At 48.7% G+C, this 11,880-nt stretch overlaps 3 protein-coding genes and 1 long non-coding RNA gene across 7 annotated transcripts; 1 reads left to right on the top strand and 3 right to left on the bottom strand.

The window, feature by feature from the left end:
- Positions 1–770: 770 nt before the first annotated feature.
- On the bottom strand, positions 771–5,090 carry si:ch1073-228j22.2 (SPRY domain-containing SOCS box protein 2). Of its 4 annotated transcripts, none has more exons than XM_061819643.1 (4): positions 4,457–5,090; positions 4,042–4,324; positions 1,220–1,968; positions 771–1,153 (listed from the first exon to the last, which is right to left on the bottom strand). In XM_061819643.1, the coding sequence occupies exons 3-4, from the start codon at positions 1,950–1,952 to the stop codon at positions 1,023–1,025; spliced, it is 864 nt and encodes a 287-aa protein (XP_061675627.1). In that variant the 5' UTR covers positions 1,953–1,968; positions 4,042–4,324; positions 4,457–5,090; the 3' UTR covers positions 771–1,022. The 4 variants fall into 4 exon arrangements, with proteins under 4 accessions (XP_061675627.1, XP_061675628.1, XP_061675630.1 ...); XM_061819644.1 differs by having other exon boundaries at positions 4,042–4,202; XM_061819646.1 differs by having other exon boundaries at positions 1,278–1,968; positions 4,042–5,090.
- Positions 4,856–6,172, top strand: LOC133500660 (uncharacterized). Its single transcript, XR_009795009.1, has 3 exons — positions 4,856–4,994; positions 5,619–5,757; positions 5,834–6,172. It is a non-coding gene; the product is annotated as an uncharacterized LOC133500660 (long non-coding RNA).
- On the bottom strand, positions 5,262–7,959 carry LOC133500657 (class II histocompatibility antigen, B-L beta chain-like). Its single transcript, XM_061819647.1, has 5 exons — positions 7,887–7,959; positions 7,088–7,351; positions 6,179–6,451; positions 5,616–5,726; positions 5,262–5,322 (listed from the first exon to the last, which is right to left on the bottom strand). Exons 1-5 carry the CDS (start codon positions 7,933–7,935, stop codon positions 5,270–5,272), a joined length of 750 nt encoding a protein of 249 aa, XP_061675631.1. The 5' UTR covers positions 7,936–7,959; the 3' UTR covers positions 5,262–5,269.
- Positions 7,960–8,043: 84 nt separating this feature from the next.
- Positions 8,044–11,798, bottom strand: LOC133500659 (RLA class II histocompatibility antigen, DP alpha-1 chain-like). Its single transcript, XM_061819650.1, has 4 exons — positions 11,237–11,798; positions 10,852–11,112; positions 9,393–9,677; positions 8,044–9,313 (listed from the first exon to the last, which is right to left on the bottom strand). Exons 1-4 carry the CDS (start codon positions 11,292–11,294, stop codon positions 9,186–9,188), a joined length of 732 nt encoding a protein of 243 aa, XP_061675634.1. The 5' UTR covers positions 11,295–11,798; the 3' UTR covers positions 8,044–9,185.
- Positions 11,799–11,880: the final 82 nt, after the last annotated feature.

Here is an 11,880-nt window from a genome sequence, read left to right as displayed (position 1 = left end):
TGGTAGGGTGTCAACATCAGAATCAGAATCAGCTTGATTGACCAAGTGTGTAAAAACACATCCATCTACCCACCAATTCATTCACTTTCGTAGCGGCTTATCCTCACAAGGGTCGCACGAGTGCCGGAGCCTATCCCCGGCTGTCAACGGGCAGGAGGCGGGGTACACCTTGAACTGGTCGCCAGCCAATCGCAGGGCACACGGAGCCAGACAACCAATCACACTCAGAATCACACTGACGGGGCAGTTTGGAGCCTCCGATGAACGTTCGATGTTTTTGGAATGTGGGAGGAAAGTGGAGTGCCCACCCGGAGAAAAGCCACGCAGGCACGGGGAGATCATGCAAAACTCCACACAGGGCGGTGTCGGGATTTGAACCCCGGTTCCTCAGAACTGTGAGGCCAACGTTCTACAGCTGGCCGTTTTGTGCCAACGTTTGAATGTCAGTCCAACACAAATGGCAAACATTCATTCATCTTCCATTCTGCTTATCCTCACGAGGCTACAGGTACGCTGGAGCCTATCCCAGCTCTCTTCGGCCCAGAGGGGCAAGGTACACCCTGAACTGGTCGCCCATACGACGGCAAATTCGGATCTTGGCCAACATTATCAAAAATGAACAAATGAAGGCAACTTCCTCCAAGAGGAAACCATCCCAAATGACCTTTGAACTTTACGGCAGTCGGTGCATGTATGTGCGTGAGAAGAGAGTCCTTCAGACTGCACATAGCGACTTATCTGAAATCTAAGCTGAAGCAGTGACACACAAGTCCAACCTTCACGGGTCATTTATTTTGGATGCACAAACATAATTTGACCATATGACAACAAAAGGAACAGTGCAAATCTTCTTCTTCTGAAACAGCGTCATTACGTTACATTGTAATAAATATTGGATATTACGTCTCGGATGCATTTAAAGAAAATCATTCCTTGTTTGACAGGACCGATTGAAGCCGGATCTGGGGCGTCGGCCGGGCTTTGCGTTCGGCACCACTGCGGTCCAGCGGGATAGCGGTCACCTAGTGACCGGAAAGAAGGTAGCGCTTCAGAGCAGGCGGAAGAGGCAGTTGGCCCACTTGATGTCGCTTCTGGAGGGCAAAATGATGGCGAATGAGGAGGCCGCACAAAGCCTTCAGGGCCGGGGGGTCGCCTGAAAACAGTTCAAAGACGGCGTCACAATCACCTCCGTTCCCGAGCGCGCAAATCAAACACTCACGGGCGGCGCCGTTCAGGTATCGCAGCCCAATGCGAGCTCCTCCCCTCACGCTGCTCACCGCCGGGAACAGCTCGGCGCCGCGAGGGAGGCCGTCGAACGCCGCGCCGAGGAAGTGGCCGTCGACGACGAATCCGAGCGTGCCCGCGTCGGCATCCAGGACCAGCAGGATGCGCTCGGGGACGCGGAGCGGTGGCCCGTCAGGCTCGTCCGGGGACGACCCGGCGAGGCGGGCGGCCTGCGCCTCATTAGCGCCGCACGCCCTCCTCCTCTTTTCCGGGTAGGCTCCCCGACTCTGTCCGTCGTGCCACAGCCGATTGGTTCGGAGTTCCCAGCCCCAGGACTGAGAGTCCGACCCCAAGAGGACGGCGTAACCCGAGCCCCGCAGAGGGCAGCGGTGCCCGGAGACGCCCAGGACGGCGTGACTCCCCCTGAGCTCGGCCGTCCACGTCACTTCCCAAACGTGAAGCCCGTCCTTGGCCCCCTTTTCCGCCCTCACCCCGTCGCTGCTCAACTCGGCGGGCAAACGCGTGGCTTCGTCGCCGCCGGCGGACAGCAGGAAGTGAGGAGAGCGGTGGACCGAGCTCCAGCGCGAGCGACTGTCGCCGGGGGGAACCGCGGAGGCGCTCAGCAGCACCTCCAGGCGAGACGACATCGGGACGGCCACGGGACGGAAAGCAGAAGAAAGGGACGGCCGGGGCTCGCCGCGCAGCCACCTTGACAGCGACAGACCCATCGGGACCGGACGCGATCTGGTGAGGAACACCACAGAAGAAGAAAATACAAGCTGCTGGAGGGTTGTTTGCTGAGTGAATGACTTTTTTCCTCGATACCATGAATTCTTTCCGTCGTTACATGGTTCGTGTTTAGCAATTTGGAAAATGTACTTTGGATGTGGACTTAATATTCGGGTACTTCTCTGAGTTTGACACGTCCAACCTTCTCATGCTTTAGCGTTCCATCGCGACGACTCGCCCTTTGCCGGCCATATGCGCCTACTACTTGTTCCGAGCGATCTTGTGACTACAAGCTGTTTAGGGGTAACGAGACTGTACCTCGAGACAAGCGCTCGACGTTCCTTCGCTTGACTGTGTCTCACTTTGTTGTAACGGAGGTGATTGTTTTGTTTATTAGACTTCAGGAACGGGTGACAACTTGTAACAATTGCACCTTTTCCTCTCTTTTCTTTCTTTCTTTCTTTCTTTTTGGCCATAAAAACACAGAGTCGACATTGCTTCCACACTCAGGCCGTCAGAAAAAGATTTTACCAAAACAAAGTCCACACCGCGTATTTCGGCCACCCGGAAACGAACGCTGGGGGATACAAATATTTTCATATTCAAACCGTGTAAAGGGAAGACCACCAAGATGCGTTTACATGGCGGGACTTTGCGTGAGCGGACCGACCACAGCGTCAGGCGACGTTCAGCATTTTCCTTCGGTTACATAAATTCGTCGTCGCAAGAAGAAGAAGAAGAAAGAAACCACAATCGCGATTACATTTGAAATGTCCTTCAAGCGACCTTGGAAAAATGTGTTGCATTATTATTCATTCAGTTTATTTATTTATTTATAGGCAGCACGGTGGAAAGCGTCGGCCTCACAGTTCTGAGGTCCCGGGTTCAATCCCCGGCCCCGCCTGTGCTGTGTGGAGTTTTACATGTTCTCCCCATGCGTCGTGGGTTTCCTCCCACATCCCAAAAACACGCAACATTAATTGGAGGCTCCAAATTGCCCCGTTAGTGTGATTGGTTGTCTGGCTCCGTGTGCCCTGCGATTGGCTGGCGACCAGCTCAAGGTGTACCCCGCCTCCTGCCCGTTGACAGCTGGGATAGGCTCCGGCACTCCCCCGCGACCCACGTGAGGATAAGCGGCAAAGAAAATGAACGGATGGATATATTTACACACACATTTATTATTATTCATATTCAGTATGAATTATTATTGCACGTACTTGATGGTACAACTCAAGAGAAAATAAACACAATTGATAGATTGGAAAAATGAAATTGAAGTAAAAACCTGAATGAAATTATGAGGCAGGCGTGTGAAGCACAAGTCCGCCGCCACTCCGAATATTTGAAATGATTTTTAAGGGCTTTGAACCGGCGTGGCGGATTCTTGGGTCTTATTACAAAACTTTTTGACGGCAGAGTCCAGTGAAGTCGGCCTCGGGCTCGTTACCGCTCAGTAGGATTGAAACCAAGATCCAGTAGCAATGACAACCAGACAGACAGCAAGACCTGGTTCTGGTTCTTGTTCTTACGGCACATTTAAAAGAAATCTGGAGCAACTATACTCGAAATATGCAATTGGAGGTCAAAATGTCAGTAACGACAAGTTTTGACTTCAAAGAGTCATATGCGATATTTATGAAATGGTGACATGACGAAATCGCGATTAAATATGGGCGACGGAAAGTACTCCCAAGTTTCTTCTCCCTTTATTTCAACGTCCACACTCATATGACAATATTACAGCTAGGAAATACAGTATAGGAAAATATTTATTGATGAATACCACATTTTTAACCACGACAAAATGTATTTTCTAGAAAACAAACAAACTTTGCCCATATTAAAATGTCTCCAATCGTAACACAGTGTGACTTTCTACTTTGAAAAAGGGCAACTTTTACGGTTCTGACTAATAATTTGGGTTAGCGTTCTAATCAAATTTGATGGAGGGAAAAAAAAAATCGCCGTTGCAAGTCTGCATGGCGACGACATTTGGAAAGTAAATAGCCAATTTTTTTTTTTTTTTCCCAAATGAGCGTTGAGAAATAATCACCGGACAATCGTCAAGAAAGATGGCTGCGCTCTTACTGCGTGTGAAGCTTCTTCTGCTGGTTCTGCTGCTGGCTTGGCCGGATGGTTTGCGGCTTGCTTCTCCGCCGCAAACTTTGTGACCGTCGCGCGGATTCGCACCGCCTTGGCAGCGTTAGCGCGTCATCGTGTTTGCGCCGCCTCCGCCGACAAGCACTCTGCTGCACACCCCCCCCCCCCCTCCTCGGGTAAATCACGGACGTACGAACGAGCTGTCGGCGGCAAATAATTTGAAATTAAATTTGCCTCATTCGTGCTATTTAGGACTGCCACGCTTCGCCGCCTTCGGTAATGGACATAAACATAAATGGCGAAACACAAAAAGAGTCAATATTTTTGCACAGCGTTCTTGGCTTGACCGCCTTCCCCCAAAATTTGTGTGCACGTGCCTGGTTTTCTATAATACTGTACTTACCAAGTTTACTTGTTTTCATGTGCCTAAAGTTAAATTTGGAGCCCAGACCCGTCAAAGTCTCGTTAGGGCAACCAAATAATTTGAAATTGAACTTGCCCCATTCGTGCTAGTTCGGACTGTCACCGCGTCCGGTAGTGGACATAAACATAAATGGCGAAGCACAAAAAGAGGAGACAACTCGGACTTTGAATTAACAAGAAGACAAAAATGAAATAGAATCCAAAGCGGCTCATTTTCTCCCTCTGAGGTGCGCATGCGTAGTTATGAAATTAATCCCTCAACCTTGACTTTCAGGCGGGATAGCGATCAGCTGATTTGTGTTCTTTTGTAAGGTGCGACGAACCCATCGAAACCAACCAACAGCCGGATCGTCTAATCTCCCGACAGACCACCTGACGAAGTCACCAAACAGTTTGTCAATCAACCCCAACACTGAGGCGTCATTTGCTAGATTTGAGCTACACTGACGTGGCCCCGTCCCCGCGGTTCCCTTCAGTGGGTCGTTGGCGACCCGCCCCTTCGCTCAGCATTCTCAAAGGTAAACGTTGCGGTGACTGGGGCACTATGTGGCCCGTGGTTCGAATCTCCCAAAACATTTGCGTCCAGCGTCCACGTGTTCAAGTTATTCGTCCAGTTCTCAATTTGACCACCGGGTGGCGCACGCGGGGCAGCTATTTTAGGGTCACTTTGACCAAAAAAAAAAAAAAAAAAAAAAAAAAGGATTCAACGAGAAAGTCATTATCAAGCGCAAACTCGGAAATCCAAACTAATCGTTTTTATTGTTGATATATATATACATATTTTCCCTTCGCCTTACTCTTCTTGGCCGTCCATGTTGTCATCAGTTCCTGGGACTTCCTGTCGCTCTGGAAAACAAAATACACACACATACACACAAAAAAAAGACAATATTACACATACACTCAGCTGTTATAAAATACAAGTTAATAAACTTGTTGAAAAGTAAAAAGTGCTGCGTTAACGAGAGCTCAACGACGGAGGGCCTCACGTCCAGCGTGTTGTACTTTACGCAGCGTACAAAGTTGCAGTTTCCAGGAAGTCAGAAGGAAAATAAACTTTTATTGCGACGAGTAATAATCAATTGCGCCGAGTCAGTCACAAATCGAATTTTTCACCTTGATTTGCACGAGTCACTCACCAGGCGCACCCCTTGTGGAGTAAATCAGCCCGACCAGAAAAGAAAGCAGTCCCACCGCCAGGCCCGTGGATCCCAGGATCATCTTAAGTTTCTCGGACTCGGCCGACGGCTCTGGAAATAGCAGCAGAACACGTTTATGGAGGTAAAAATGTCAATGGACGTGCGCTGTGAATTCATTTTCTCACTTATTGCGTCCGACATTTTGCTCGGCTTCTCAGTTTTCAGACTTTCGAGGAGTTTTTAGGAGAGTAGCGGAAAGACGGTTCGAGTCAGCGGCGAACTTGGCCCCCAAAAACTGTATCCAACACGATATCTTTCTTTCCTTTCTATTTCTTTCATTATAATCTTAATGAAGGTGTCGCACGAAAGCAAAGCGTGGAGAGTCTCTGCAGTGGAACAAATACGAGTGCAGTCAACGGACCTCCTAACGTCTTTGACAAGCGAGCCGTGTTTTTGCGGTTCAACGAAAACTCAGCCAGTACTGAGCTTCAAAGTTTTTTTTTGCACTGGTTCCACTTGGGCCCCAATCCTCACGCCTGCACTCGGGCGACACGCGGACGTACCCCAGTGGTAAATCCTGGGCTCCTGGAGGCTGCCGTGCTCCACCACGCAGCTGACTCTGTCCCCGGCGGACGGCGTGTGCTGCAGGTGCGAGTGCCTCTGGTACAGCCAGTTGCCGACCGGTAGGGACTCGGTGGACGTCACCTTGGATGTCACCTTCTTGCCGTTTCTCTGCCACGTCACCAAGATCTCCTTCGGGTAGAAGTCGTACACGCTGCAGACCAGGGTGGCCGGACGCGTGCCCTCGGCTAACCGCAGGCGGACTTTCGGCTCGACTGCAACGAAACGCAGGAGCAAAATGTCGGGACGGTGAAATGATGGTGAACTCGTGATGTCAGGTGCGTTGGGATATGAAAATGCGGCGTGGGTTTCCCCTTTTTAGCTTCCGCGAGGAAGAGGCCACAAGTCACGACCACAACTTGAGAGCGGCCATTGTTACCGCGACGGCTCCGTTGTCATTCATGCTGAACATATTTGGTGGATTGAATTTCTTTCATGCCATGCCAAACTCCTCTCGGCCATTTTTTTTGGGGGGGGGGGGGGGGGGGGGTTTAGTTACGCTGGAACAAAACACGGGCCTTCCCGCATATGAAATGTCAAAAACAAGCGAATATGACAATTCCAGGCCCCGTAGCTCAGCGGTCAGAGCACTGGTTTGGTAAAGCAGGGGTTGTGGGTTCGTATCCCACTGGGGCCTCCACTCCCTGAGAACGGTTGCGTCAGGAAGGGCATCCGGCGTAAAAGAAAAAAATTGTGCCAAACACATATGTGCCTTCATCTGAGATGAAGGGACAAGCCGAAAGAAACCACCAAGTGAATATGACGATTCAAGAGGAGCGAAGGCATCCAGCCTGACGCTTGACGCTTCATCTCATAAAATGTACAGGAAATGATAACAGATAACAGATGACCTTTCTTGTCGAAGATGTCGTATGTTTGTGTCATCCATGTCCTGCACTTTTCCAGCAAGTGTTTGGTCCTGTTTAAATAAAAATCATTGTTGAGAAGTTTCGCAATATTCTCTCCTGTCTTTGTGGAGCCGATAACTTTTCCCAAGGTGCTGTTGTATTGGAGATAAAGCATCTTGTCGTAGTAAAGCGTCATCAGAAGAGTCGCGTCGTGCCCGTCGCTGGATCTTCCCTGGCATTGCAACAAACCATAAGCATGTTGCGCATCTGCAGAGTCCAGGCAAAAATCATTCAATCAAATCAAATAAATAATAGATGATTAAACTCAATCCAGTCTATAAATTACTTCTAGAACGTTTTAAATTTGTCCATATAAACATTGCTGCCTTGTGCACCATCATTTCATTAAAAAAAAAGTCCAGTACATGCATGTGCACACATGGCCACTAGTAGGCGGTCAAGTGCTTCCCCCCTCTTTCCAAAAACAACACAAACATTTAAACAAGGGTGTGTTGACTTTTAAAATCCACAGTTGCCTCCCTCCGCGTATTGATTTGCGTACAGAGAAAAAGTTCCATTTTTAAAAAAAATTCTTTCAATATTTTTACATAGTGTTCGTGGCTTGAGCACCCCCCCCCCCCCCAAAAAAAAAACTTGTGTGCACGTGCCCGGTTTTCTATAATACTGTACTGTATAGAACTGTATTAAAACAAGTATAAAAATCAAAGTCTCGTAGGGTCGCTGCACGGCTGCGACGCGTCGAAACACGCAAAGTTTGCTGCTGTCTTCAAAATGTACTCACCCGCGTGGACGAGCCAAAGGAAGAACGACAGTTTTGGGAGAAGCTCCATGACGGCAACTGGAACAGAACCGAAAGCGAAGCCAAAGCAAGTGAAGGTCGCCCCTCCCTCCCCCCCCCCCCCCCCCCCCCCCCGAGGCGTGGCCGAACGGCGACGCTTGACAGATTCAGACCGACGCCCTTTGTCGTAAAATGAATCACATTTACCGTAAATCTTGTTGTGTTGCTCTAGGTCACCGATTTTCTTCATTTCCGGCATCAAAAGATGAATTGCGGACTTGACATTGGCGTGAGAAACTTTGCGCATGGGTGACGCGCTCTCCGCTCACATTTATTTTTTCGTATAGACCTTGAAGTGAATAATGTATTTTTCATTACAATATCTATTTTACAATGTTTATAGGGATGACACTTCACGTTTAAGTCTCTGCAATTGATTTATTTTTTAATCTCGACAACACTCGCAACAACGAGTCACTTGTGCGTGGAGTGGTTGGCCTTCTTTTGCAGGGGCTGCGTTCTGCGACAGAATCTGAATCAGTTTTATTGGCCAAGTGTGTAAATACACAAAAGCAATTATAGATCGCATGAGAGGGACAAAAGTTAGACGTGCGAAAAAAAAAGGTTCTGGCACCTTCAAGCGGAATAGAAATGTTCAAAATGACACCATTCTTGTTCTTTGAAAGTACATTGTTGACCAGCTAGCCAAAGTGCTAAATTAGCATACTCGTAGCATACTGTTATGTGTTTAATGCGGCGACATGTAAAACGGGCCAGGTTGTTGTCCTCTTTCTGCAAACGTCATCGGGGTCTTGCTTGATAGTTGAATCCAAATTGTTTTGTCTCAGGAGCCGCCTCCACGGTTCTACGTCACAATGCTAAGCGCGCAACAACGCAAACCGGCACCACCTTGGCACCAACGACCTCTGAAAACCTTTCTCACTTTCAAGAAGTAAAACTAGCAAACGGTCTGACGTACAATGCTGATTTCCAACTCCAAACGAGAGGAGTCATGAACACGTCGAGTCGTGTCGTTAGTCTCTTGGCTAGCAGGTCCAAAGTCAAGACTAATCGGATGATTTTGGCAAGCATAACCCAAGCAAATCATAACTGGAGTTTAGACTCGAGTCTGATAGCGTCTGACAGGTTCGCTGATAAAACGGGAGTTGGAGACGCACCCGTGGAGACGGCGGCAAAGCGCCGGTTGCGTCTTTGCGAAAGATCAAGTCAAGTCATTTGGCAAGCAGGGTCGCAGTTCGGAAAAGTGGCGACGCCAGTCCCCAAATGCGTGGCTTCAAATCCTTAAACACGTGTTGCATATCGCCTTCGGGCTGCAAGGAAAACTCCAGAACCGAATCCAAGCAAGGCCACGACCAAGCCCGCGGCACAGAAGACGTCCGCTCCCGCGCCGGGATGACTGAACTCCACCTCTGTGACGTTTAAAAAGATGCAATCAACTTTTTTTAGTCGCCCCAACATGTCAGCCAAACAATCGATCGAGTCATCTACCCAAGAAGACGGTCTTTGGCTTGTCCAGGGCCGAGTGGTCCACGGTGCAGCCGTAGACGTCGCCCTCCTTTGGCGCGAAACTCAGCGTTGCTAAGATGCGGAAGGTGAGATCCTCGTTGTGGTAATAGCGACTGAGGGTGGCGCCCTCTGACACCGCCTCGCCGTTCTTGCTCCAGTGGACTTGGAGGTCGGGTGGGAAGAAACGATCCAGGAAGCAGATCAAGGTGTTGTTTGCTTGACCCGACTGAAGCTCCTCTGCCAGGTAGAGGACACTCTCTGGGGGGTCTGGAGGTGGGCGGGGTGGGAAAAGCCGATTTTTTTTTTAAACTGCTGCAACCTTGTCACAAATACATTCTCCATTAAATTGGAAAACAGCGAGCAAAGACACCCGGTTTGGAAGGAGACTTTACACGATGAGGATTTTTGGGGTCCATCACCCGTCGGGAGTTTCAAAAACTGGTACTGTATACATATTGTAAGTACACCACGCAGGCACGGGGAGAACATGCGAGACCTCAGGACTGCGAGGCCAACGCTTTACATATCGTGAAAGCAAATCAGGCCCATCTGAAGGAAGGAAAAAGTAAATACAGCGAGTCCTCGGGTTAAGGACGGTCTCGACTGAAGACGTTTCGACTTTACAACGCCCGTCCGCCATTTTGCCTGGCTAATGCTTGTTCGTGTTTGTGCGCCGGGAGTATCTCAGCGTTTTTTGCCTTCCTTTTTCGACATTATGGCCCCAGTCTTTTAGCAATGCGTCTGCAGCCATAAGAAAATCCATGCCCACGGAAACGGAGCTCAAGATCATGAAGAGATTGCAGAAAGCCGAGACGGCAACACCGCCGAGGCTTCAGTCGCTCGACCGTGCGTGGTGACAATCACTAAAGACGAAGGCCGCATTTTAGCGCATGTGATGAAGGGTTCCGTTCCCCTGTCGGACGCGTTGATCACAAAACGAGGTTTTTTGATGCTTGTCGAGATGGAGAGGATCGAGGACCGACCAGGTTCCTTGGCAGTAGCTAAGCGCCGCCTCCTCGTCTTCTTCTCCATCCCCCTCTCAGCAGATCATCTTGTTTATTTCAATGTGTTTATTTTTTTATACAAAGTATTTTGACGTAAAGTCTGACTTTAATGGTGGAATCGAAACTCGAGTCAAGTCGCTATTCTAGGAACGGATCTCCGACCGAGGACTCCCCGTAAATCAATAAACAAGATATCAAGTCAGCAGAACGTGATTTTCACACAGCGAAAATGAAATCAAAGGCAGAAAGAACCACACCCGATCAAGTGACGTCCTGGAAAAGCAAGAGAAAAAAAATAAAACACCCGGAAGACCCTTGAGAATGGAACCAAAGCAAAGCTTGATTGTTTGATTCGAAGAAACCAACTGTGATGTCGGCAAAAGGCGAAACCGCCGCCGCGCTCCAAATCAACTGTGTGAACGCAGTTTTGATGTTACCTTCGATGTTTGCCGGAAACCTGACCTCTTGTTTCGCAATGGCCAAAGCGTCCCGGCAGTATCGGGCATCCCTCTCCAAGTATTTGACTGAAAATATGTGTTCAAACTGTCTACTCGGATCGAAAACCATAAACCTGGGAATGGTGTACACCATCTTTTTCTGGCCGTAATCCGCATAAGCGAGCTCATTGCCATTGACTGTGAACACTTCGGACTTTTTGTCGGCGGAACAGTCCAGGTAGATGCTGCTTTTCATCAGAACTGAAAGGCGAGAAGGAAAAAGAAAAAAAAAAAACAAAAACAAAAAAAAAGAGAAAGCGCCGTGTCAAATCATTCTCAAAAAGGAGAACACGTCAAAAGAAAAATGCACTCGCGTCGTCCTCACCTTGCGAACAGGCGGCGAGGCACTTGAGCAGCAGGATTATGCAAGTGGACAAATTCATATTTCGACGGGAAATCAGCCACAGCGTTGAGACGATAGAAAGAGTGAGAGAGAGAGAGAGAGAGAAAACAAAAAGAGCATTCGAAGCCTTCGACGATTAGTCGTCACTGATATGTCGCAAATCATTAACTGTAAAAATGGAAAGACAAACGATTCATTGACCCATGTGGCCGGGACTACTTCCGCATTATTATTAACGAGGGGAAATCAAGTTCATCAAGTTTTTTGGAGAGGGCGGCGGGAGTGCGCACGCGCGCGCGCACACAACCCAGGCATCGTGCTTCGGGAACATTGCACAAGCAAATCATTAAAATATTAAGTGCTTGCTTGCACAGAAAAATAAAAATAAAGAGAAAGAAAAAGAAGGAAAAAGAAAGTATCACACATACGCAACCTGTTACACGATATCGTCCAGCATGTTGTCAAAATAAACTCTTGTCACACATTAATGGCGCCCCCACCGCTGGGGTTACGTTCCACACCACCCGCGCGCAATACAGGGAAGGAAATCTTTGATATAAGAAAAAAAAAAATAGATACGTTTTAATAACATTTACGGAACTGCGACTGCCTAGCAACCAGTGGAG

This window comes from Syngnathoides biaculeatus, chromosome 5 (genome assembly GCF_019802595.1).
Source record: "Syngnathoides biaculeatus isolate LvHL_M chromosome 5, ASM1980259v1, whole genome shotgun sequence".
Classification (NCBI taxonomy): domain Eukaryota; kingdom Metazoa; phylum Chordata; class Actinopteri; order Syngnathiformes; family Syngnathidae; genus Syngnathoides; species Syngnathoides biaculeatus.
This window is presented reverse-complemented; position numbering and strand designations above follow the sequence as displayed.

Excerpts from the sequence above, each read along its gene's own strand:
- si:ch1073-228j22.2 (XM_061819643.1), bottom strand. The coding sequence starts at position 1,952 with ATGGGTCTGTCGCTGTCAAGGTGGCTGCGCGGCGAGCCCCGGCCGTCC. Across the intron at positions 1,154-1,219 it reads ATACCTGAACGGCGCCGCCC|GCGACCCCCCGGCCCTGAAG; the intron begins GTGAGTGTTTGA and ends AACTGTTTTCAG.
- LOC133500657 (XM_061819647.1), bottom strand. The coding sequence starts at position 7,935 with ATGGAGCTTCTCCCAAAACTGTCGTTCTTCCTTTGGCTCGTCCACGCG. Across the intron at positions 7,352-7,886 it reads CCTTTGGCTCGTCCACGCGG|ATGCGCAACATGCTTATGGT; the intron begins GTGAGTACATTT and ends TGGACTCTGCAG. Across the intron at positions 5,727-6,178 it reads GCCCAGGATTTACCACTGGG|AGCCGTCGGCCGAGTCCGAG; the intron begins GTACGTCCGCGT and ends TGCTATTTCCAG.
- LOC133500659 (XM_061819650.1), bottom strand. The coding sequence starts at position 11,294 with ATGAATTTGTCCACTTGCATAATCCTGCTGCTCAAGTGCCTCGCCGCC. Across the intron at positions 11,113-11,236 it reads CCTCGCCGCCTGTTCGCAAG|TTCTGATGAAAAGCAGCATC; the intron begins GTGAGGACGACG and ends CTCGCCTTTCAG. Across the intron at positions 9,678-10,851 it reads GTTTCCGGCAAACATCGAAG|ACCCCCCAGAGAGTGTCCTC; the intron begins GTAACATCAAAA and ends GCCCACCTCCAG.